The sequence below is a fragment of the Aquarana catesbeiana genome, linkage group LG03 (genome assembly GCF_042186555.1).
Source record: "Aquarana catesbeiana isolate 2022-GZ linkage group LG03, ASM4218655v1, whole genome shotgun sequence".
Taxonomy (NCBI): Eukaryota; Metazoa; Chordata; class Amphibia; order Anura; family Ranidae; genus Aquarana; species Aquarana catesbeiana.
The window spans coordinates 45359893-45385663 of record NC_133326.1 but is presented as its reverse complement, the minus strand read 5'-3'; the positions used below and the strand labels follow the sequence as shown (position 1 = coordinate 45385663).

Genomic DNA, 25771 nt, shown 5'->3' with positions numbered 1-25771 from the left:
TCATTCAAACAGTACCTTCCCAGCAAGCGTGCCAGATACGGGGTCAAGATGTATAAGCTCTGTGACAGGGCCACAGGCTATACATGTAGATTTATGGTTTACGAGGGCAAAGATAGTCACGTAGAGCCGATCAACTGCCCTGACTACATAGGAAGCGCTGGCAAGATAGTGTGGGACTTGGTGTCACCCTTATTCGGAAAGGGGTACCACTTGTACGTGGACAATTATTATACGAGCGTGCCACTTTTTAGTCACTTGTTTGATCAGCAGATTGGAGCATGTGGCACCGTGCGACCTAATCGCCGGGGCTTTCCCCAGCGGCTTGTAGATTCCCGTCTTAGGCTGGGGGAGAGAGCCTGCTTGAAGTATAATAATTTGCTCGCTATGAAGTGGAGGGATAAGAAGAATGTTTTCGTTCTCACCTCCCTTCATGCAGACACGACGACCCAAATTTCTACGGCGACTGGTGTTGTGGAGAAACCCCTCTGTGTCCACGAATACAACCTTAATATGGGAGGGGTGGACCTCAACGACCAGTTGTTGGCGCCGTACTTAGTTGCCCGTAAGGCCAGACGCTGGTACAAAAAAGTGTCTGTATACTTATTTCAATTGGCTTTGCTGAATGCTCATGTGCTATACAGAGCTTCAGGACAGACTGGATCCTTCCTTAAATTCCAGGAAGAGATCGTCAGAGCCCTTCTGTTTCCAGACGGTGCTCTACCTCACCTTCCCCAACCAAATGCAGTAAGCCGGCTGCATGAGCGGCATTTTCTTTATGCCATCCCGAGTACCCCTACCCAACGAGCCCCCCAAAAAAGATGTCGTGTCTGTAGCAAGCGCGGATTTAGGCGTGACACCCGGTCTTATTGTCCCTCCTGTCCTGGCAATCCTGGTCTTTGCATGGGTGAATGCTTTGAACGCTACCATACATTAGTTGAGTATTAGCGTAGGGTTCAGCACTGCACAGACTAGGCACACTAACACAGGGTCTCCCAAGATGCCATTGCATTTTGAGAGACCCAAACCTGGAACAAGTTACAAAAGTTAAAAGTTACTAAAAAAAAGTGTAAAAAAAAAATTAAAAAAAAATTAAAAAAAATAAAAACAAAAAAAAATATAAAATAAAAAAAACAAAAATAGTTGTTGTTTTATTGTTCTCTCTCTCTCTATTCTCTCTCTATTGTTCTTCTCTTTTTTACTCTATTCTATTCTGCAATGTTTTATTGTTATTATGTTTTACCATGTTTCCTTTTCAGATTTTTCATACTTTACCGTTTACTTTGTTTTGTTGGTAACCATTTTATTGTTTTCAGGTACACCATTCAGTTGCAGCGCGGATTTATTTATCTTGACAGCAACAGCGTTTGCTCCCACGATATCTAAAGCCGTGACTCCAGCGCTGTCGGAGGTGATTTCACCACCACAGTTACATACTTCAGCATATATGCCGAAGCGTGGGGGCAGCAGTGGGTGGAGGAGCAATTTGCTCCTGCCTTTTGCGGGAGGATGCCCCCATGCTTCGGCATATATATATATTTTAGGCACAGGTTGCGTTAAATGTTTTATTTTTTACTATGGTTTTTTTTTGTATTTGCTTTGCAGGTATGGTAAGTCTTACTGTTATACTGTAATGTTACTTTGTTTTATTGTTAACCATCATTTGCTTAGCAGGTACGCCATTCAGTTGCAGCGCGGATTTATTTATCTTGACAGCAACAGCGTTTGCTCCCACGATATATAAAGCCGTGACTCCAGCGCTGTCGGAGGTGATTTCACCACCACAGTTACATACTTCAGCATATATGCCGAAGCGTGGGGGCAGCAGTGGGTGGAGGAGCAATTTGCTCCTGCCTTTTGCGGGAGGATGCCCCCATGCTTCGGCATATATATATTTTAGGCACAGGTTGCGTTAAATGTTTTATTTTTTACTATGTTTTTTTTTTGTATTTGCTTTGCAGGTATGGTAAGTCTTACTGTTATACTGTAATGTTACTTTGTTTTATTGTTAACCATCATTTGCTTAGCAGGTACGCCATTCAGTTGCAGCGCGGATTTATTTATCTTGACAGCAACAGCGTTTGCTCCCACGATATATAAAGCCGTGACTCCAGCGCTGTCGGAGGTGATTTCACCACCACAGTTACATACTTCAGCATATATGCCGAAGCGTGGGGGCAGCAGTGGGTGGAGGAGCAATTTGCTCCTGCCTTTTGCGGGAGGATGCCCCCATGCTTCGGCATATATAAATGGTGCATGTATGCCCATCATTAGAAGTGGGTGGATGAAGGGAGGTATTCTAATGGTGGGCATACCCACCGATCAATATCTTTTTTTCGTTCAGCCCACAGGCTGCATGAAAAAAAAGTTTACAATATATGCCTAACAAGGACCAGCAACGTACTGGTATGTTGCTGGACTTTGAGTGGTTATACCAGAATGATGCCTGCAGGTTTAGGTATCATCTTGGTATCATTCTTTTAAGCCAGCGGTCGGCTTTCATGTAAAAGCAATCCTAGTGGCTAATTAGCCTCTAGACTGCTTTTGCAAGCAGTGGGAGGGAATGCCCCCCCCTCCCCCACCGTCTTCCATGTTTTTCTCTGGCTTTCCTGTCCCAACAGGGAACCTGAAAATGCAGCCGGTCATTCAGCCAGCTGACCATAGAGCTGATCAGAGACCAGAATGGCTCCAAACATCTCTATGGCCTAAGAAACCGGAAGCTACGAGCATTTTATGACTTAGATTTCGCCGAATGTAAACAGCGCCATTGGGAAATTGGGAAAGCATTTTATCACACCGATCTTGGTGTGATCAGATGCTTTGAGGGCAGAGGAGAGATCTAGGGTCTAATAGAGCCCAATTTTTTAAAAAAAGAGTACCTGTCACTACCTATTGCTATCATAGGGGATATTTACATTCCCTGAGATAACAATAAAATTAATTTTAAAAAAATAAAAATGAAAGGAACAGTTTAAAAATAAGATAAAAAAGCAAAAAAATAATAAAGAAAAAAAAAAAAAAAAAAAAAAGCACCCCTGTCCCCCCCTGCTCTCGCGCAAAGGCGAACGCAAGCGTCGGTCTGGCGTCAAATGTAAACAGCAATTGCACCATGCATGTGAGGTATCACCGCGAAGGACAGAACAAGGGCAGTAATTTTAGCAGTAGACCTCCTCTGTAAATCTAAAGTGGTAACCTGTAAAGGCTTTTAAAGGCTTTTAAAAATGTATTTATTTTGTCGCCGCTGCGCGTTTGTGCGCAATTTTAAAGCATGTCATGTTTGGTATCCATGTACTCGGCCTAAGATCATCTTTTTTATTTCATCAAACATTTGGGCAATATAGTGTGTTTTAGTGCATTAAAATTTAAAAAAGTGTGTTTTTTCCCCAAAAAATGCGTTTGAAAAATCGCTGCGCAAATACTGTGTGAAAAAAAAATATGAAACACCCACCATTTTAATCTGTAGGGCATTTGCTTTAAAAAAAATATATAATGTTTGGGGGTTCAAAGTAATTTTCTTGCAAAAAAAAATTATTGTTTCATGTAATCAAAAAGTGTCAGAAAGGGCTTTGTCTTCAAGTGGTTAGAAGAGTGGGTGATGTGTGACATAAGCTTCTAAATGTTGTGCATAAATTGCCAGGACAGTTCAAACCCCCCCCAAATGACCCCATTTTGGAAAGTAGACACCCCAAGCTATTTGCTGAGAGGCATGTCGAGTCCATGGAATATTTTATATTGTGACACAAGCTGCGGGAAAGAGACAAATATTTTTTTTTTTTTTTTTTTTTTTGCACAAAGATGTCACTAAATGATATATTGCTCAAACATGCCATGGGAATATGTGAAATTACACCCCAAAATACATTCTGTTGCTTCTCCTGAGTATGGGGATACCACATGTGTGGGACTTTTTGGGAGCCTAGCCGCGCACGGGACCCCGAAAAACAAGCCCCGCCTTCAGGCTTTCTAAGGGCGTAAATTTTTGATTTCACTCTTCACTGCCTAGCACAGTTTCGGAGGCCATGGAATGCCCAGATAGCACAACCCCCCCCCAAATGACCCCATTTTGGAAAATAGACACCCCAAGCTATTTGCTGAGAGGTATAGTGAGTATTTTGCAGACCTCACTTTTTGTCACAAACTTTCGAAAATTGAAAAAAGAAAAAAAAAATACATTTTTTTTGTCTTTCTTCATTTTCAAAAACAAATGAGAGCTGCAAAATACTCACCATGCCTCTCAGCAAATAGCTTGGGGTGTCTACTTTCCAAAATGGGGTCATTTGGGGGGGTTTTGTGCCATCTTGGCATTTTATGGCCTTCAAAACTGTTATAGGAAGTGAGGAGTGAAATCAAAAATTTATGCCCTTAGAAATCCTGAAGGCGGTGCTTGGTTTTCGGGGCCCCGTACGCGGCTAGGCTCCCAAAAAGTCCTAAACATGTGGTATCCCCATACTCAGGAGAAGCAGCAGAATGTATTTTGGGGTGTAATTCCATATATGCCCATGGCATGTTTGAGCAATATATCATTTAGTGACAACTTTGTGCAAAAAAAAAAAAAAAAAAAAAAAAAAAGTGTTACTTTCCCGCAACTTGTGTCAAAATATAAAATATTCCATGGACTCAACATGCCTCTCAGCAAATAGTTTGGGGTGTCTACTTTCCAAAATGGGGTCATTTGGGGGGGGTTTGTGCCATCTTGGCATTTTATGGCCTTCAAAACTGTGATAGGTAGTGAGGAGTCAAATCACAACATTACGCCCTTAGAAATCCTGAAGGCGGTGCTTGGTTTTCGGGGCCCCGTATGCGGCTAGGCTCCCAAAAAGTCCCACACATGTGGTATCCCCATACTCAGGAGAAGCAGCTAAATGTATTTTGGGGTGCAATTCCACATATGCCCATGGCCTGTGTGAGAAATATATCATTTAGTGACAACTTTGTGCAAAAAAAAAAAAAATTGTCACTTTCCCGCAACTTGTGTCAAAAAATAAAATATTCCATGGACTCAACATGCCTCTCAGCAATTACCTTGGGGTGTCTACTTTCCAAAATGGGGTCATTTGGGGGGGTTTTGTGCCATCTTGGCATTTTATGGCCTTCAAAACTGTGATAGGAAGTGAGGAGTGAAATCAAAAATTTATGCCCTTAGAAATCCTGAAGGCGGTGCTTGGTTTTCGGGGCCCCGTAGGCGGATAGGCTCCCAAAAAGTCCTAAACATGTGGTATCCCCATACTCAGGAGAAGCAGCAGAATGTATTTTGGGGTGTAATTCCACATATGCCCATGGCATGTTTGAGCAATATATCATTTAGTGACAACTTTGTGCAAAAAAAAAAAAAAAAAAGTGTTACTTTCCCGCAACTTGTGTCAAAATATAAAATATTCCATGGACTCAACATGCCTCTCAGCAAATAGTTTGGGGTGTCTACTTTCCAAAATGGGGTCATTTGGGGGGGTTTTGTGCCATCTTGGCATTTTATGGCCTTCAAAACTGTGATAGGTAGTGAGGAGTCAAATCACAACATTACGCCCTTAGAAATCCTGAAGGCGGTGCTTGGTTTTCGGGGCCCCGTATGCGGCTAGGCTCCCAAAAAGTCCCACACATGTGGTATCCCCATACTCAGGAGAAGCAGCTAAATGTATTTTGGGGTGCAATTCCACATATGCCCATGTCCTGTGTGAGAAATATATCATTTAGTGACAACTTTGTGCAAAAAAAAAAAAAATTGTCACTTTCCCGCAACTTGTGTCAAAAAAGAAAGTATTCCATGGACTCAACATGCCTCTCAGCAAATAGCTTGGGGTGTCTACTTTCCAAAATGGGGTCATTTGGGGGGGTTTTGTGCCATCTGGGCATTTTATGGCCTTCAAAACTGTGATAGGTAGTGAGGAATGAAATCAAAAATTTATGCCCTTAGAAATCCTGAAGGCGGTGATTGGTTTTCGGGGCCCCGTACGCGGCTAGGCTCCCAAAAAGTCCCACACATGTGGTATCCCCATACTCAGGAGAAGCAGCTGAATGTATTTTGGGGTGCAATTCCACATAGGCCCATGGCCTGTGTGAGCAATATATCATTTAGTGACAACTTTTTGTAAATATTTTTTTTTTTTTTTGTCATTATTCAATCACTTGGGACAAAAAAAATAAATATTCAATGGGTTCAACATGCCTCTCAGCAATTTCCTTGGGGTGTCTACTTTCCAAAATGGGGTCATTTGGGGGGGTTTTGTACTGCCCTGCCATTTTAGCACCTCATGAAATGACATAGGCAGTCATAAACTAAAAGCTGTGTAAATTCCAGAAAATGTACCCTAGTTTGTAGACGCTATAACTTTTGCGCAAACCAATGAATATACGCTTATTAACTTTTTTTTTACCAAAGACATGTGGCCGAATAAATTTTGGCCTAAATGTATGACTAAAATTGAGTTTATTGGATTTTTTTTATAACAAAAAGTAGAAAATATCATTTTTTTTCAAAATTTTCGGTCTTTTTCCGTTTGTAGCGCAAAAAATAAAAACGGCAGAGGTGATCAAATGCCATCAAAAGAAAGCTCTATTTGTGGGAAGAAAAGGACGCAAATTTCGTTTGGGTACAGCATTGCATGACCGCGCAATTAAAAGTTAAAGTGATGCAGTGCCAAATTGGAAAAAGACCTCTGGTCCTTAGGCAGCATAATGGTCCGGGGCTCAAGTGGTTAAACTTCCTAATTTCTGGCGAGGTGCTTTACAGGCCCAGAACTGAAGGATCCCCCTACTGATGGGGGCCCCAGTCTCTGACGGTTTTTCCACAAACGGAGCCCACCGTGAGAGGCGAAGGCTGGGTCTGTGTAAACTGAACCCTGCGGCCTGGATAAGGTAAGAGGAGATTCCACAGAATTTTAATTCTAGTGGCTTTTCTCCTTTAAGGTGAATGCATGCTGTGCCTATTGTGACCACCGGGGGCGGCCAAGAGCACAAACCTTTTCATGTTTGATCTGTCTCAGCGTCCGCTGCATTGGCTCTTCCTCCAGCTCCAAAGGTAGATGGTGGGGGGTTTTCTCTGCCGGGATGGTCCCCCCAGGCTAGGGAAAGGCTCAGGTATGCTGTAAGGCGGGTGAGACCGCACTGTCACAGCCGCTGCCGCCGCCGCCACCGAAGCCGCATTGCGATGCAGGGCCCATCACTGCCGGCCTCCTCCTTATTCCCCCAACCCCAGCCTCCCTTCAGGCTTGTCAGAAAGGGTCGGCTCGCGCGGGAAGCGCTCGTTTTTCAAAAACGAGGGGGGGGGGGGAAGGGGGGCGGGGCGTCAGCACAGCGTCAGCGTGCCCAGACGCCCACAGTGCCAGAAAGCATGGCCATTTAAAGCACACTGTACAGGTGCTCTGAGCTTTGGAGAGACACAGAGCTGACAGTCACATGTAAGGTGGGACACAGGCATTCCCCTAGGCTGCATTTACTAAAGAACACCGGACTGGGCATTTGGTAGCAAGGCTTTTAGCCAGACTACATCGCTCAGCAGTCAGTGTTCGCTTTTGATACCTCACACCTTGTTGCTTTGCACTATGGGTAGAAGAGGTTCAAGCACCCCAAGAACCAGAGGCACTAGGGGGTCTCGTTCAGGTTCTGAGGACCCCCTGTCTGCTACACCATCCCCTCCTGAGGGACCAGGGGCAGCTGGACAGGGAGAGCCATTGGGGTTAGGGGCTACATCTGCTGCCGGCACTTCAGCCCCTGTGTACATTACACAAGAAGTTTTTTCCTCAACCATTTCTGGATTAGAGAAAAAGCTAATGGCCGCGATTACATCTTCACGCAGTGAAAGAAAATGCACAAGGCCTTCCTCTGCTTCCCAAGACCCTCAGTCAGAGGAGCTCTGGGATAAAGGAGATGAATCCCTTTCAGAGGATCGGGATGGGACAGATGATTCCTCTTCGGAGGATTCAGGTGGAGAGCGACCCTCTGCGACTTCCCAAGAGGAGAAAGTCTTAGTGCAGATCCTCACTGGTTTGGTCCGCTCCACATTTAAGTTGTCCCTACCTGAAACTACTACAGAAACCTCTTCTGCTTTGGGGTCACTGAAACCTTTCCAAGCAGCACATGCTTTTCCTGTTCATAATTTACTTGAAAAGCTGCTTTATTCTGAGTGGGATCACCCAGATAAGCGATTTCTTCCGCCGAAAAAGTTTTCTACACTTTATCCTATGGAAGAAAAGTTTATTAAGAGGTGGGGAATACCGGCCATTGATGCGGCCATTTCCTCTGTAAATAGTAATCTAACTTGTCCTGTAGACAACGCTCAGATGCTCAAAGATCCTGTGGATAAAAAGATGGACTTCTTATTGAAAGATGTGTTCTCTTTAGCAGGATCAGTGGCCCAACCTGCAGTAGCAGCGATTGGAGTCTGTCAATACTTAAGAGACCATGTTAAACAGGTCATCAAAGTATTGCCTGAACAGCAGGCCCAGGGGTTTGCTAACCTTCCTGCGGCTTTATGTTATGCTGTTGATGCCATTAGAGATTCTATCGTGCAAACCTCTCGCCTCTTGCTTGGGTTGGTGCATATACGTAGAATCTTATGGTTGAAAAACTGGTCAGCCGAAGCACCATGTAAGAAGCTACTGGCTGGGTTTCCCTTCCGTGGTGAAAGGTTGTTTGGAGAGGACTTGGATAATTATATCAAGATGATCTCCTGTGGGAAAAGCACTCTCTTACCTGATAAGAAGAAGAGTAAGCGTCCCTCTTTTAAACGGACTCTTTCCCCAGCGCCAGGGGCATCAGCCTCCAGGCAGCCACGAGGGTCTCCTCCGTATGGGGCAAGAAACAAGAGTCAACCCCAGGGACACAAGAAATCCTGGGGGAAAAGGTCTTCTAAGCAAGACACTAAGACCTCTTCATGAAGGGGCGCCCCGCTTGCTCGAGTGGGGGGAAAGACTGCTGCAGCTCTCAGGGCCCTGGCAGAAGGACTTCCAGGACAGATGGGTGATCTCCACGGTAACCTTAGGGTACAGACTGGAGTTCCAAGAATGTCCCTCTCCTCGTTTCCTCAGATCAGGTGTTCCCAGAAAGCCAGAAGAGAAGCAGTCGCTCCTTCTAGCGATAAAGCGACTTTTGTCGCAAGAGGTCATTGTGGGGGTTCCCACAAAGGATCAAGGATTGAGACTTTGTTCCAATCTTTCTATGGTCCGAAAACCAAATGGGGACGACAGACCCATTTTGGATTTGAGAGATCTGAAACGATTCCCAAGGATGCAGTCCTTTCATTTGGAATCAATTCAGACAGTAATCTCCGTCCTGCAGGGAGGAGAATTTCTGATATCAATAGGCATCAGAGATGCAGGCCTATATGTGCCCAGTTTTCCTGCTTAACTGAAGTGTCTGCAGGCAAAGATCACTGCTCTAAGGGAGCTGATTCTGACAGTCAGGGCCAAGAAGGGTCTTTCTGTCCGCCTTTGTATGAGGCTGCAGGGGAAGATGGTGGCTTCATTCGAAGCAGTTCCCTATGCGCAGTTCCAAGCAGAACTGTTGCAACACAGTATTCTGTTGACCTGGAACAGGAAGGTGCAGGCATTAAACTTTCCAATGCACCTATCGCATGCGATGCGTCAGAGCCTCAGTTGATGGCTCATACCCGAAAACCTACAGAAGGGGAAATCCTTCCTACCGGTTGCCTGGGATCCTCTTGCAGGCAGGACGGATGCGTTGGTGATTCCGTGGCATCGGCTCTCACCGATTTATGCATTCCCTCCCATTCTGCTACTGCCACGGCTCCTTCGCAGACTCAGGCAAGAAGGGAAGTCGGCACTTCTGGTGGCCCCCGTTTGGCCCAGAAGAACCTGATAAGCAGAAATAGCAGGGATGATGGTGGGTTCCCGGTGGACCCTACCGATACACCCAGACCTGTTAGCTCAAGGTCCGGTGTTCCAGCCTGCCTCACAAATGCTAGATTTGACGGGTGGGCTATTGAATCCCACGTTCTGGAAAATCGTGGGCTTTCAGGTCCTGTCATATCTACCTTGATCAATGCAAGGAAGCCAGCTTCCAGAATGATTTATCATAGTGTCTGGAAAGCTTATGTATCCTGGTGTGAATCCAGGGGTTGGCATCCCAGGAAATATGTCACAGGTAGAAATCTGGATTTTCTACAGTTAGGATTAGAGATGAAGCTGGCCTTGAGTACCATCAAGGGCCAGGTGTCGGCCTTATCAGTGTTGTTTCAACGGCTGCTTGCTTCGCATTCTCTGATCCGAAACTTTATACAGGGGGTGAGGCGTCTTAATCCTCCGGTTAAAGCGCCCCTAAAGCCCTGGAACTTGAACTTGGTTCTATCGGTGTTACAAAAACAACCTTTTGAACCAATACGTCAGATTCCTTTGGTCTTACTGACGAGGAAACTAATTTTCCTGGTAGCTATCTCTTCTGCTAGAAGAGTATCAGAAATAGCAGCTCTTTCCTGTAAAGAGCCTTACTTGATTATACACAAGGATAGAGTGGTACTGCACCCCCATCCTAGTTTTTTACCGAAGGTGGTTTCAGATTTTCATCTAAACCCAGACATTGTGCTACCTTCCTTTTTTCCAGAACCTTGTTCTTCGGAAGAAAGGTCATTACATTCTTTGGATGTAGTAAGAGCAGTCAAGACCTATCCGGAGGCAACTGCTCAGATTCGCAAGACGGATGTCTTGTGCATGCTGCCGGAGGGTCCCAATAGAGGACAGGCAGCGTCAAAAGCGACCATTTCTAAATGGATTCGACAGTTGATTATTCAAGCTTACGGTTTGAAACGGAAGGGTCCCCCGTTTCAGATCAAGGCACATTCCACAAGGGCTATTGGTGCTTCTTGGGCAGTGCATCACCGGGCCTCTATGGCTCAGATCTGCAAGGCCGCAACCTGGTCTTCAGTTCATACATTCACCAGATTCTATCAGGTGGATGTGAGAAGGCATGAGGATATCGCCTTTGGGCGTAGTGTGCTGCAGACAGCGGTACAAGGTCCTCAGGTCTGATAGCACCCTACTTGGTTGTGATTCCCCCCCCCTCAGTTGGCATTGCTTTGGGACATCCCATCAGTAATTACTGTGGCTCTGTGTCCCGTGATGTCCGAGAAAAGAAAATAGGATTTTTTATTACAGCTTACCTGTAAAATCCTTTTCTTTCGACGGACATCACGGGACACCGAGGTCCCGCCCCTCTTCTAATACACCTATACTGCTTTGCTACAAAACTGAGGTATCCCTGGAAGGGGAGGGGTTATATAGGGGGTTGAACTTCCTGATTAGGGTGTGACCAGTGTCCAATACCTAGTGATACCCTATAACCCATCAGTAATTACTGTGGCTCTGTGTCCCGTGATGTCCGTCGAAAGAAAAGGATTTTACAGGTAAGCTGTAATAAAAAATCCTATTTTTTTTTTTTTTGCTAGAAAATTACTTAGAACCCCCAAACATTATATAATTTTTTTTTCTAACACCCTAGAGAATAAAATGGCGGTCGTTGCAATACTTTCTGTCACACCGTATTTGCGCAGTGGTCTTGCAAGCGCAAAATTTTTGAAAAAATACACATTTTTGAATTCTGCGTTTTTTTTCATTTTTGCGCTATAAATGAAAAAAGAGCGTCAATTTTGAAAAAAACCGTATGGGCGCTGATAGACAGCACTGACGGCACGCATAGGCGGCACTGATAAGGAGCTACTGAAAGGCTTTACTAAGTGGCACTGATTGGCACTTTGAGGCACTGACAGGCATTAGTGATGGGGCACTGATTGGCACTGTTGTGGGCACTGAGTGGCACTTTTATGGGCACTGACAGGCTTTATAGAGGGGGACAGGCTGGCAGGTGATGGGCATTGATTGGCAGCTGATGGGCACCTTTTGATGGGGGCTGTGCTGATAATCAATGTGCTGATTATCAGCACAGACCCCCCCCCCCTCTGACAGGGAGAGCTGCCGATTGGCTCTCCCTGTCAGCATGAACCGAGGAAAGCCGTTTACCGGCACTTCTTTGTTCACGAGATAATCAGCTGTGATTGGTCACAGTTGATCACGTGGTATGAAGTCTCTGCCAGAGGCTCCATACCACGATCGGAGTTGCGGTGTGTCAGACTGACACACAGCACCTCTGATCGCCGCGCTGTGCGCCGGCTCTGATATCCTGATCACGTCATATGACTTCCGATCAAGATAACTAAACCACTTTGCCGCCGTCATTTTGCTATACGGCGGGCAGCAAGTGATTTAAGAGAAATGCACGCCATTCCCGAAAATACCGGGGTTATGGCAGCTAGCTGCTGCCATAACCCTGGTATTTAGCGTCAAAGTACCGACCTACGGATACGGCGATTTGTGTGAAGTGGTTAAAGTGATTTGTAAAGTCTTGTTTAAAAAAAACAAAAAACAAACATGTTATACTTACCTCCTCTGTGCAGTTAGTTTTGCACAGAGCAGCCTGGATCCTCCTCTTCTCGGGTGCCTCTTCTCTGCTCCTGGCCCCTGCCTCCTGTCGAGTGCCCCCACAGCAAGCAGCCTGCAATGGAGGCACCGGAGCCAAGTCACCGCTCTGTGTGTCAATTCAGACACAGAGCCCTGACCCAGCCCCGCCCCCTCTCTCTTCTGATTGGCTAACTGACTTTGATAGCTCTGAGAGCCAATGGTGCCGCTGCTGTGTCTCAGCCAATCAGGAGGAGAGTCCCGGATGGTGAAGACACTCGTGGACATCGCTGAAGAGAGATGTGCTCAGGTAAGTAATTAGGGGGTGCTAGGGAGGCTGCTACACACAGAAGGATTTTCATCTTTTCTTTCTCGAACATCACGGGACACAGAGCCACAGTAATTACTGATGGGTTATATAGGTATCACTGGTGATTGGACACTGGCACACCCTATCAGGAAGTTCAACCCCCTATATAATCCCTCCCCCTTGCAGGGATACCTCAGTTTTTTTACGCCAGTGTCTTAGGTGATGGACGTGTAAAGATGTCCTGTGCTGAGCTCCAAAGGGAATATCCTAAGATCCTATACTGGGGCAAGCCAGGCGAACCGGATCCATTCAAAGTGTCTTTTCATGGCCGAATTGAATGGTACCCGGGCCTCGTGTCCGAAGAAACGAGGTTTTACCCGTAATGCTTCTCTTTTTAGAGAGCTGGACCCCGCAGATCAGAAAATGGCTTTAAACTTCCTAATTTCTGGCGAGGTGCTTTACGGTCCCAGAACTGTTGGATCCCCCTACTGATGGGGGCCCCAGTCTCTGACGGTTTTTTCAAACGGAGCCCACCGTGAGAGGTGAAGATTGGGTCTGTGTGAACGGCACCCTGCGGCTGGATAAGGTAAGAGGAGATTCCACAGAATTTTTGAGTTCTAGTGGCTTTTCTCCTTTAAGGTAAATGCATGCTATGCCTATTGTGACCACCGGGGGCTGCCAAGAGCACAAACCTACACATGCTGAATGTCTGTCTCAGGTGTTGTAATCGCTGTGTATGTCCCAGCGTATCAAGCAGGCTGCAAGCAGGTAAGGTGGATGGGGGGATTTCTCATGTTTGAATGTTCCCCCCCCCAGGCTAGAGAGGGGCCACAGGGGTCTAGAAAGTGGTTATACCACCCGGGCTCTGTGGCCTAATGGCCACCATCTCTGAAGATAGCCGTTCAGGCAAATCTTGTTACCAGTCTCCCTCCTTCCCCCCCCCCCCCCCCCCCCCATCCCCAGCCTTTTCTCCAGAGCATGACAGGAGAGTCGGCAGTGCGGGAAGCGCTCGTTTTTTTCAAAACTCGAGGGGGGGGGGGGGCGGTAGAGGAGGGGGCGGGATGTCAGCACAGAGTGTTTAGACTCCCACTCAGGCCAGCTGCAGGCTATTAAAGGCACTCTGTACAGGTGCACTCAGCCTTCTGAGAGACACAGAGCTGACGGTCGCATGTAAGGTGGGACACAGGCATTCTCCTAGGCAGCATTTACTGAAGTAACACCAGACTGAGCATTGGGTAGCAAGGCTTTTAGCCAGACTACATCGCTCAGCGGACAGTGTTCATTTGTATACCTCACACCTTGTTGCTTTGCACTATGGGTAGAAGAGGTTCAAGCACCCCAGGAACCAGAGACACTAGGGGATCTCGTTCAGGTTCTGAGGGCCCCCTGTCGGCAGCATCCTTCCCCCCTAAAGATGGGCCAGGGACGGCTAGCCAGGGAGAGCCATCGGGGTCAGGGGCTACACCTGCTTCTGGCACTTCAGCCCCTGTATATATTACACAAGAGGTTTTTTCCTCAACCATTAATGGTCTAGAGGAAAGATTAATGGCCGTGATTACGTCTTCACTCAGTGGAAGAAAACGCACTAGGCTTTCCTCTGTTCCCCAAGACCCTCAGACAGAGGAGCTCTGGGATAAAGGAGATGAATCCCTTTCAGAGGATCGGTATGGGATGGATGATTCCTCTGGAGAAAGTCTTAGTGCAGATCCTCACTGGATTGGTCCGCTCCACATTTAAGTTGCCCATACCTGAAACTGCTAAAGAATCCTCTTCTGCTTTGGGGTCACTGAAACCTTTCCAAGCAGCACATGCTTTTCCTGTTCATACTTTACTTGAAAAGCTTATTTATTATGAGTGGGATCACCCAGACAAACGTTTTTTTCCGCCGAGAAAGTTTTCAACACTTTATCCGATGGAAGAAAGGTTTATTAAAATGTGGGGAATACCAGCTATTGATGCCGCCATTTCCTCCATAAATAATAGCCTGACTTGTCCTGTAGACAATGCTCAGATGCTCAGGGATCCTGTAGATAAAAGGATGGAATCCCTATTGAAGGATGTTTTCTCCTTAGCAGGATCAGTGGCCCAACCTGCAATAGCAGCGATTGGAGTCTGTCAATACTTAAGAGACCATGTTAAGCAGGTCATCAAAGTATTACCTGAACAGCAGGCCCAGGGGTTTGCTAACCTTCCAGCGGCCTTATGCTTTGTGGTTGACGCCATTAGAGATTCTATCGTGCAAACCTCCCGTCTTTCACTGGGGTTGGTGCATATACGTAGAATCCTATGGTTGAAAAATTGGTCAGCCGAAGCACCATGTAAGAAGCTACTGGCTGGGTTTCCATTTCGTGGTGCAAGGTTGTTTGGAGAGGACTTGGATAACTATATCAAGAGAATCTCTTGTGGGAAAAGCACTCTCTTACCTGTCAAGAAGAAGAGTAAGCGTCCCTCTTTCAAACGGACTCTTTCCCCAGCGCCGGGGGCTTCAGCCTCCAGGCAGTCTCGACGGCCGCCTCCATCAGGGTCCAGAGACAAGAGTCAACCCCAGGGACAAAAGAAGTCCTGGGGAAAGAAGCCTACTAGGCAAAACACTAAGACCTCTGCATGAGGGGGCGCCCCCGCTCACTCGAGTGGGGGGAAGACTGCGACAATTCTCAGAGCTCTGGCAGGAGGACTTCCAGGACAGATGGGTAGTCTCCACGGTAACCTTAGGGTACAAGCTGGAGTTTCAGGAATTCCCTTCTCCTCGGTTCCTCAGATCAAATGTTCCCAGAGACCCAGAGAAGAAGCAGTCGCTCCTTCTAGCGTTAAGTCGCCAGCAGTTACTTCCAGGGGAATGGTCTCTGCATCCCGACGTCTTTTGGGCCATATGCCAAAGATGGGGGGTTCCAGATGTAGATCTCTTTGCATCCCGATTCAACAAAAAGATAGACAGATTTGTGGCAAGGACAAAAGATCCTCTTGCATGCGGGACGGATGCGTTGGTGATTACGTGGCATCGGTTCTCACTGATTTACGCATTCCCGCCTATTCTGCTACTACCACGACTCCTTCGCAGGATCAGGCAGGAAAGGAAGTCGGTACTTCTGGTGGCCCCCGCTTGGCCCAGAAGGACTTGGTATGCAGAAATAGTAAGGATGACGGTAGGTTCCCCGTGGACACTACCGGAACGCCCAGACCTGTTATTTCAAGGTCCAGTGTTCCATCCTGCCTTACAAACGCTAAATTTGACGGTTTGGCTATTGAGACCCACGTTCTGAAGAGTCGTGGGCTCTCAGGTCCTGTCATATCTACCTTGATTAATGCAAGGAAGCCAGCTTCCAGGATGATTTATCATAGAGTCTGGAAAGCTTATATAACCTGGTGTGAATCCAGAGGTTGGCATCCCAGGAAATATGTCATAGGTAGAATCCTTGATTTTCTACAGATGGGATTAGAGATGAAGCTGGCCTTGAGTACCATCAAGGGCCAGGTCTCTGCTTTATCAGTATTATTTCAGCGGCCACTTGCTTCGCATTCTTTGGTCCGAAACTTTATGCAGGGGGTGATGCGTCTTAATCCTCCGGTTAAAGCGCCCCTAAACCCCTGGGACTTGAATTTGGTCCTGGCTGTGTTACAGAAACGGCCTTTTGAACCAATAAGTCAGATTCCTTTGGTCTTGTTGACAAGGAAATTAATTTTTCTGGTGGCCATCTCTTCTGCTAGAAGAGTATCAGAATTAGCAGCTCTTTCCTGTAAGGAGCCTTATTTGATTATACACAAGGATAGAGTGGTACTACGCCCTCATCCTAGTTTTTTACCGAAGGTGGTTTCTGATTTTCATTTAAACCAAGACATTGTTCTACCTTCCTTTTTCCAGATCCCTGTTCTCCGGAAGAGAGATCTCTACATTCGTTGGATGTAGTAAGAGCAGTTAAGGCCTATCTAGGGGCAACTACTCAGATCCGCAAGACGGATGTTTTGTTTGTGCTGCCAGAGGGTCCCAATAGAGGACAGGCAGCGTCAAAAGCTACCATTTCTAAATGGATTCGACAGTTGATCATTCAAGCTTACGGTTTGAAACAGAAGATTCCTCCGTTTCAGATCGGGGCACATTCCACCAGGGCTATTGGTGCTTCTTGGGCAGTGCACCACCAGGCCTCTATGGCTCAAATCTGCAAGGCCGCAACCTGGTCTTCAGTTCATACATTCACCAGATTCTATCAGGTGGATGTGAGAAGGCATGAGGATATCGCCTTTGGGCGTAGTGTGCTGCAGGCAGCGGTACAGGGTCCTCAGGTCTGATTGCACCCTACTTGGTCGTGGTTCCCCCCCCTCAGGTAGCATTGCTCTGGGACATCCCATCAGTAATTACTGTGGCTCTGTGTCCCGTGATGTTCGAGAAAGAAAATAGGATTTTTTAAAACAGCTTACCTGTAAAATCCTTTTCTTTCGAAGGACATCACGGGACACAGAGGTCCCACCCCTCTTCTAATACACTATATTGCTTGGCTACAAAACTGAGGTATCCCTGCAAGGGGGAGGGATTATATAGGGGGTTGAACTTCCTGATAGGGTGTGCCAGTGTCCAATCACCAGTGATACCTATATAACCCATCAGTAATTACTGTGGCTCTGTGTCCCGTGATGTCCTTCGAAAGAAAAGGATTTTACAGGTAAGCTGTTTTAAAAAATCCTATTATCGCATAGAATGCATTCAGATAAAAAAACCTTCTGCCTTTACAACTCCTTTAACAAACATGAAATGCCTGTTCAGGTCATTCCGCCGCATGCTGGTTTTTACTTTATAGAGTGTTTTTCCTGTAAAAACGCCAAACGCTAACGTGCACAAATGTCTGTAAATACTATTCAAAAATGCGTCTAAAAGCAAATTTTTAACTCTGCTTTTTTCTGGCAGCAGCGCTGGTGTCTATTAAACTTCCTGTGTGCATAAGACCTTGCACTCTCTGACATTGAAGCCGTGTCAGTCGGACCAAAGTAGTGCAGGAACCTTTTCTGAAGTCACCGCAACTTCAGTAGTGTCAATTGGAATGGCTGTCATAGAGATGCATGGCATTTCACATGTCCTGCGACTTTGGGTCTCACAAGTGGTATCCTAAGTCGCACAAGTGTGAAAGGAGCCTTAGTAGGCCAGGTGTCCCTGAGGGCCAAAGTTTGGAGACCCCTGCTGTAAGTTTAAACTGACATCTCCCATGGATATGGTGTATTTTGTAAAACATTTCTGTTTTCGATTTTAAAATGCCATTTTAATAGGGAATATATTATATGTACCTCTGTGTTCCCAATGTACTATTTGTAAATCTCAGTGCCATCCTGCTCTACTTCTTGTACCTACCTGGATGTTAAGGTGAAGTCAAGTGCTAGGCAAAGTGTAAACTGGCAACAGGTCCTTTTGCTATGGCTGTACTATTTCAATCCTAGTTTACAAGTAACTGTCAACTGTTTTTTTTTATTTTTTTATTTTTTAAACAGAGTGATAAGTTGCAAGAACAGCAAGATGAGATTGCTAGATTGCAAACCTACCTGGAGCATCAGAAGAGAGATCTGTCTGTGACAGCCCTACTGGAAGATGTGCACTTGTTAAACATTGGGGGCAGACCAAATACAGCTCCTCTGATTAAAAAGCATTCACATACTGTTGATCAGAGCAAACTCTTACCCTTGAAGTACCCCAACCAAAAAAAGGTAATAATGAAATGTTGGAGAGATGGTGTAAGGTGGTAATACTTAAGGCCCCTTTCAGACCTGCGGATTCGTATTTAGCCATCCACTTGCTCAGCAGGGATCGCTCCGTTGATCCCCGCTAAACCGGCGGATGGCAAGTCCGTCTCTGCACACTGTCAGAGAGACTGCTCTCCTCTATGGGGGATCGGATGATTACGGACCGCCTGTCTGTTTTCATCAGATCCGCATGGATGTCCTATTTTCCATATGCACGAGTGGATATTTGAGTTACTGTTACCTTTCTATCATCGCCAACCAGTCGGCCCATTCACCTCTGATATCAACAAGGCATTTTCCTCCACATAACTTCCGCTCACTCGATATTTTCTTTTTTTCATGTGTCCAAAGTTGCATGACAAGTCGCACAAGTGTGAATGGAGCCTTATATGCAGTTTATTTTTATTTTATTTTTATTTATTTATTTAGGGCGCCCCTGTTTTAAATATTTTGTGTAATATAGTTTTCATTATTATTCTATAATTATGGCATATCTATTTTCCAGATTTCAGACAGTGTTGTATCCTTGTCTAAGGAGCTCAAAAAGAACTTTCAGAGCGGCACGCAGAAGCTGGTCTCCAGTCTGGAAGAGGCAGACACTGTGCTCTACAGACATTTCAGTGAAGATTCTGATCCCACAGCAGACTCTGATGAAGACGGAAATAAAGAGAATGATGAGTTTGAAAGAGGATCCAACAAATCTCACCCATCACACAGGTACATTTATCCTATTTCCAGCGTGTGCTTAACAGGTCAAACAACAAAAGAAATTTCCAAGCTCAATTTACCGACCAGCCTGCGACTAACCGAAATATCCTGTCTAACAATAAGCATTAAAAACAGGGGTTTAGTCTGCACACATACATGTGAAAGCTACTGGCCCCGTTTTCTGCAGTCCTAACTCTACATTTTGAGAGCCTCCACAATGGAAGCACAACGTTATAATGGATAGATAGAGGGCAGGTGAGCCTGGAAGGAGCCCACCCCTTAACCACTTAAGGACTGGAAGATTTTCCCCCTTAATGACCAGACCATTTTTTGCGATACGGCACTGCGTCAATTTAAATGACAATTGCATGGTCATCCGACGTTGTACCCAAACAAAATTGACATCCTTTTTTTTCCCACAAATAGAGCTTTCTTTTGGTGGTATTTGATCACCTCTGCGGTTTTTATTTTTTGTGCTATAAACAAAAAAAAAGACTGACATTTTTGAAAACAAAACAATATTTTTTACTTTTTTCTATAATAAATATCCCCAAAAAAACAAACACATTTTTTCATTAGTTTTAGGCCAATATGTATTCTTCTACATATTTTTGGTAAAAAAAATCCCAATAAACGTATATTGATTGGTTTGCGCAAAAGTTATAGCGTCTACAAAATAGGGGATAGATTTTTTTATGGTGCAGTGGCTCGGCTCCTGTGTCCTTTCTTCCATGGCGGCTTCCAGCTCCTCCCCTTCTCCTCCTAGGCATTCAATAGGATCACCTGTCCTTTCAGCCAATCGGGTGACCGCTGTCAAAACCTGCTTCCTGATTGGCTGGGAGGAGGATCGGTGTTACAACAACGAATATACATTCGCTGTTGTAACACACCTGGGTGGGATCGGAGCACACTCTTTGCGACCCGAACCCACCCTATATTGAAGCCTATTAGAGCCTCTGGCTCTGATCAGTGCTTCAAAAAAACACCCCCTCTGCATTGGAATCCATGCGCCGGTGCGCTGAAAGTGGCCGGACACATGGGGGGGGGGGGGGTGGCGCCCATGCGCCCTTAATGGACGGGCCGCCCCTGTCTCAGACTGGTTGGTAAGTCACACTTGGAAGTTTATTTTGTGTCGTTTTGACATGCGTCTCCCTTCCGGTGCTCCTTGCTGTAAAGGCCAGTTATAGGGGGGGGCATTGGCCATTTGTGTTTTGTGGGTCTTTTCTGGAACGTTGGGCTCTTTTATAAATGTTTTATATTTTTCTTTGTGTTCTTTCAAGCAATTCCTAAAATGTGTATTCAAAATTCTGAGGTGAGCTGATTTTTTTTTTTTTTTTCTTAATATGGATTTCTCTGTTAGTGTTGTTACCAAGTGTTTCATCTTATTTTATAAATGTGTACTTTAATATGACAGGTAAACACATTTTTGCTGTATCTCTTATAGGTGTAAAAAACTTTCCAGACCTCAAAGTGTACATTGTCCTTCATCTCCCCAGAATAGCGAGGAGGATGAAGAAACTATGTTGGACATGGATACAAATGAAGGTAAGTTGAATTTTGTGTAGTTGATTCCTGTTTCTAAGGACTTCTGTAGTGTACGCTCATTAACCCCTTCCCATCTGCCACAGTGTCCCTTTAACCGCTCACTGACCGCCCCACGAATATGTACTGTGGGGCAGCGGCTCCTCTTGGCATAATCGCGTACCTGTACACAATTCTGCTCTTCCGGGTCTGCAGCGCACATGTGCGCCGCCGGCGACCCACTTCCGCTGTGTCCAATTGGACACAGCAGGAGCCAATCAGCGGGAAATTTTTAATTTTTTTTCTATTTTGGATAGAGTAAGGGAGGGGTTTTTTTTGTCATCTGTATCCTATTGCAGAGATTTCCCTTCACTTCTGTCTCATAGGCTAAACAGGAAGTGAGCGGGAATCCCTGGTTGTCACTGGAGTAACCAGAACTAGTGTCCCCCTGTTGGAAGATTTCCTCTCTATTTTTTTTCTGGTGACAACCCAAAATTTGGGGGATTTTCTTTCACTCTAGTACTGGTAGAATTGAGCTGTAGAGTGCTTTCCAGGTTCAGATCTGTGGCATTACCTCAGCACTTGCCCTTTCTCTGAAGACTCACTCTGTTGAGTAGTCTAATTGCACTGAAGCATCGGGAGCTACCTCTATATTTGCACTGTTGAGCGCCCTTTGAATTTCCTGCTACCACCCATTCGACTAGGGAAAGGTTTGACACTGGGACTGAGTGTTGATCAATCACTGGGTGGAGTGTTGTGTGTTCAGTGCTCTCTTTTTCACCATTTTAGTGTAGACGAAGCATTACCGCACTGTAGATCTCCATTTCATTCACACCATTTGTCTACAGGGACCTGGTCACCTCTGGCCATCTGACCCTTAGCCTCCAGCTCCCTGCGTTTGTGAGTAACCAAGGCCTTGCTTCAGCACCACCATACAGTCACAACAACACACACAGAGGAGACCGTCCTATTACGGGTGACCCTAGCCCATACTCTCCTAATGGTTCAGGGGGCATTTACGCTGTAATCTCTGCTCTGAGGGCACTGAGGCCTGTAATCTGGAATTGATTTATGCACTGTGAAGAGAAATCAAATTGGCAGCCCATCCTAGTCACCGGGTGCCCAGGTCTGATGCATCATGGTAGACGGAGTTTAGTCATCCTTTTGCTTCTAGGTAAATAAGCTTTTATAAAAGTCAGGATTTCCTGATGATTGCACTGCTGAAATGCATGCATTATCTAAAGTCCAATTGTTAATTTTATGTAACTGAAAACGCAGAAGAAGATAGGGGCACCACTACGAGGATTGATATAATCACACTTTCAACATCCAAAGTGAATATTGCTCACCTTCTCATGCGGCCCAGAGGACACATATGTGTAACAGTAAATGGGTTATAAAAAACAAGTGCAACCTAACAATATTTCACAGATAGTGGTGGGATTACTATTGCGTTTCTAAGGCTACTCTCACACTGAAAGCGCCTGGCGTTAGCGGTAAAGCAGGCACTAGTTTTAGCTCAGTTTTACTGTCATTTTAGTGATGCTTTTCAGCCGCTAGTGGGCGCTTTTAACCCCCGCTAGCAGTTGAAGAAAGGGTTAAAAGCCCCCGTGTTGCGGCGCTGCGAAGCGCTTTGCGGGCGCTTCGGCAGTGCTGGCCATTCATTTCAGTGGGCAGGGGCGGTTGAGGAGCGCTGTATATACTGCTCCCCAACTGCCCCCAAAGATGCTGCTTGCAGGACTTTTTGTAATGTCCCACAAGCGCAACGCCCCCACTAGAGCTTTCGCACTGGGGAGGCATGGAAGGTGTTTTTCAGGCGCTTTACCGGCACTATTTCTAGCGCTAAAACACCTCAGTGTGAAAGTAGCCTTATGCCCCTTACACACGATCAGAAATTCTGCCAGCAAAAGTTGGATGTGAGCTTTTGGTCAGAAATTCCGACTGTCTGTATGCTCCATCAGACTTTTGCTGGCAAAATTCCAGCCAGCAAAAGATTGAGAGCATGTTCTCTATTTTTCGGTCGAATAAAGTTCCTATCCGAAAATGCGTTCGTCTGTATGCAATTCGGATGCGCAAAAAATCACGAAGCATTGAACTTCATTTTCTCGGCTCGTCGTAGTGTTGTACGTCACCGTGTTCTTGGCGGTCGAAAGTTCAGAGAACATTTGTGTGACCGCGTGTATGCAAGGCAAGCTTGAGCGGAATTCCGTCGGAAAAAACATCCAAAGTTTTTTCTGACAGAATTTCTGATCGTGTGTATGGGGCATGAGTGTTTGGATACCAAACATCACGCTGATATGAAAAGGCTCACCTAGATAAATAGTCATGTGAAAAGATCAGCCCTATTGCCATGATGGCATTTTTTAACAGCCACTTATTTATGGTGAACCTTCCTTTATGTGTGCTATTTTATATCCAAATGGTTACACTTTAAATTGATTTTATCCTATTTAATCATTCAACCTCTGGAAGCTTTACCCCATTTTTTTGTGATACGGCACTGCTTTACTTTAATTGCACGGTCGTGCGTCACTGTACCCAAATAAAATTTATGTCCTTTTTTTTCCCCCCCAGAAATAGAGCTTTCTTTTGGGTGGTATTTGATCATCTCTGGTCTAGGGGCCTCAGGTGTTTTTTTTTTTGTTTTTTGTTTTTTTGTTTTTGTTTTTTTTGTTTTTTTCCTGCCTCTAAACTCCCCTGCATGTTAGCCTATGTGTCCATGCACACCTAGGGGTAGATTTACTAAAACTGGAGAGTGCAAAATCTGGTGCAGCTGTGCATGGTCACCACCATCTTGTAACTTCAGCTTGTTCAATTAAGCTTTGTCAATAAAACCTGGAATCTGTTTGGATTCTATGCAAAGCTGCGCCAGACTTTGCACCCTCTAGTTTTATTAAATCAACGCCATAGGCTTTTAGCAGCTTTTAGAGGCAGGAAAAAACTAACCCACTGCCAGTGTGTCCAGGAGCAGCAGAGAATTGGCAGAAAAAACACTGGGCGCTGATAAACGCTTCTAAATGCGCATTAACGCTAGGTGCGTTTAGCGCTTGAGCGTTAATTCATTTCAGCCGCCAGAAAAAAATATTAGGGATTAAAGATTACCCTAATCTCATCCCTTGTTATATAGAATTGCAGTCTAATGTTTGACTGCCTCTTGCATCCACAATGTTGTATTTGTTGTACTTGGGATACTTTATACATCTAGTTATTGAAGAGACACGTACTTCGAATTTGATCAATAAGCTGTATCTGTTACATTTCAGATACTCTGTGTCTGTTAATACATGACTCAGTACTGCTCTTAAAAAGTTTTAAATAAAACGTTTGTTAAAGTGGTGTTCCAGCCGAAATTATATTTTTAAATAAAAATATCCCTATAATACAAAAGCTTAATGTATTCTAGTAAAGTTAGTCTGTAAACTAAGGTCTGTTTTGTTAGTTTATAGCAGTAGTTTGTTATTTTATAAACTTACAGCAGGCCGTGGCCATCTTAAGTGTGGGCATCTGAAGCCAGACTGTATTTCTTCCTGGAGCTCATCCTTGCAGATCTCGCACATGCTCAGTGCAGCACAAGCAGTGTGATAGGTTTCAGGTCAGGTTTCCATAGCAACGGCAGTTTCAGAGGAAGTTGCCGCCTCTTCCCAGAAGGCATTGCAAACAGGAAATGATGCGATGGGCCCCGGCCAGGGAGGAGGAAATGAAAAATGAATACAGCAGATATACAGTGGGTGCTGAGAAAAAAAATTTAAAAATATCCAATTCGTTTACAGTGCACAGTTTAGTGAGGGATGCTGAAGAGTTGTAAAAGTGGGTGGAACTCCACTTTAAAGCAAAATCCTGCTGTAAATCATTTTTAGATCATTTCTTTACCTGGCTGATTGTGTGAGGACCACAGCAGACACCCCAAGGTATTAGCTCTTCGGTTAGTTTGTGGCATCATTTATGCTTTTAAAAACCAGGCAAAGATCTACACGCTGGAGGAAAAAAAAAATGTTTTTTTGGCAATGGATCTTAAGAACTGGTTTAAATTTAAGATTTTGTGTCCTACACAGCTAAGCATATAAAGTATGACCAACTTGTTCTGAGGGACGGCCCTACCCATGAAAGAGACTCTAAGTGGAGGTTGCGTCAGGCTGAGCAGAAGATCCGGGAACTCGCTATTAACATCCGAATGAAGGAAGAGCTTATTAAAGAGCTGGTTAAAACTGGTGAGGCTCAGGATGTTTTTATCTCACAGCTGTCATTTACATATTAAAGATTTGCCTATATATGTTTGCTTAAAGAGGAACTGCATTGATTTTTATGTTTATTAAATGTCAGCAGCTCCAAAAACCTTTTTAATAAACTCAAGAAACAGACACACTCAATCTATCAAAAAATATTCAAAAAAATTTACAAATAAAGGATAGACTATGTGTCCTTAAAGAATATGTAAACACATTTTATATTCCTGATATGTTCCTGTTGTACTTCTATGAAAAAAGTATTCTGTTGTCTTTTGTATTGCTTCCTTTTTTGTGTGAAATACCAGGTGTTCCTGCCACGCCCTGTGCCTTCCTGATCACACTAGGCATGAGAACACACTGTGGTCAGCTTTCCCCCAAGGATCAGATTTGCCCTGATAGGACACCCGTCCCAAGACCAAGTGCCCCCCCCAAAAAGTGGCAATTGGGAATAGGAGGGGGGCAGCCTTAAAGGAGAAGTCCAGCCTGAGCTTATTTGGCTGGGCTTCTCCTGTGTGTCACAGGAGTGCAATTCGTTTTGCACTCCTGTGACCCGTTTTCAGCGAATAGCGGTCTAAAGTCCGCTCTCTGCTGACGTCAGCAAGATCAGTCCAGGCAGCGCATCGTCCCCACTTAGGAAGTCTGGATCCGCCAGCTGCCTGGACTGATGGCTGTCTCAGCCTCTCAGCGAGCCCCTGAGATGGCTGCTCTGCCCCTCCACAGCTGAGCGCAGAGGGGGGGGAGCAGGCGAGCTGCTGATTGACAGTCAGCAGCTCTCCACTCAGGGAGGTGAGAGAACCCAGCCATCGGCGGTGTTCAGTGGCTTGGTTCTCAGTGAAGAGACAGCGGGGGACAGATCGGTCTGATGCTGCATCAATCTAGGGAAGTAT

General features: G+C 45.3%; 1 protein-coding gene across 2 annotated transcripts in view; it reads left to right on the top strand.

The window, feature by feature from the left end:
• Positions 1-25771, top strand: part of KIF7 (kinesin family member 7) — a 99976-nt gene that overhangs the window by 25758 nt on the left and 48447 nt on the right. For both annotated transcript variants that reach the window (XM_073618455.1, XM_073618456.1), the window contains exons 7-10: positions 18181-18393; positions 18935-19146; positions 20582-20682; positions 24711-24866. In XM_073618455.1, the coding sequence (XP_073474556.1) occupies positions 18181-18393; positions 18935-19146; positions 20582-20682; positions 24711-24866 (682 nt within the window). The remainder of the gene's footprint in view (positions 1-18180; positions 18394-18934; positions 19147-20581; positions 20683-24710; positions 24867-25771) is intronic.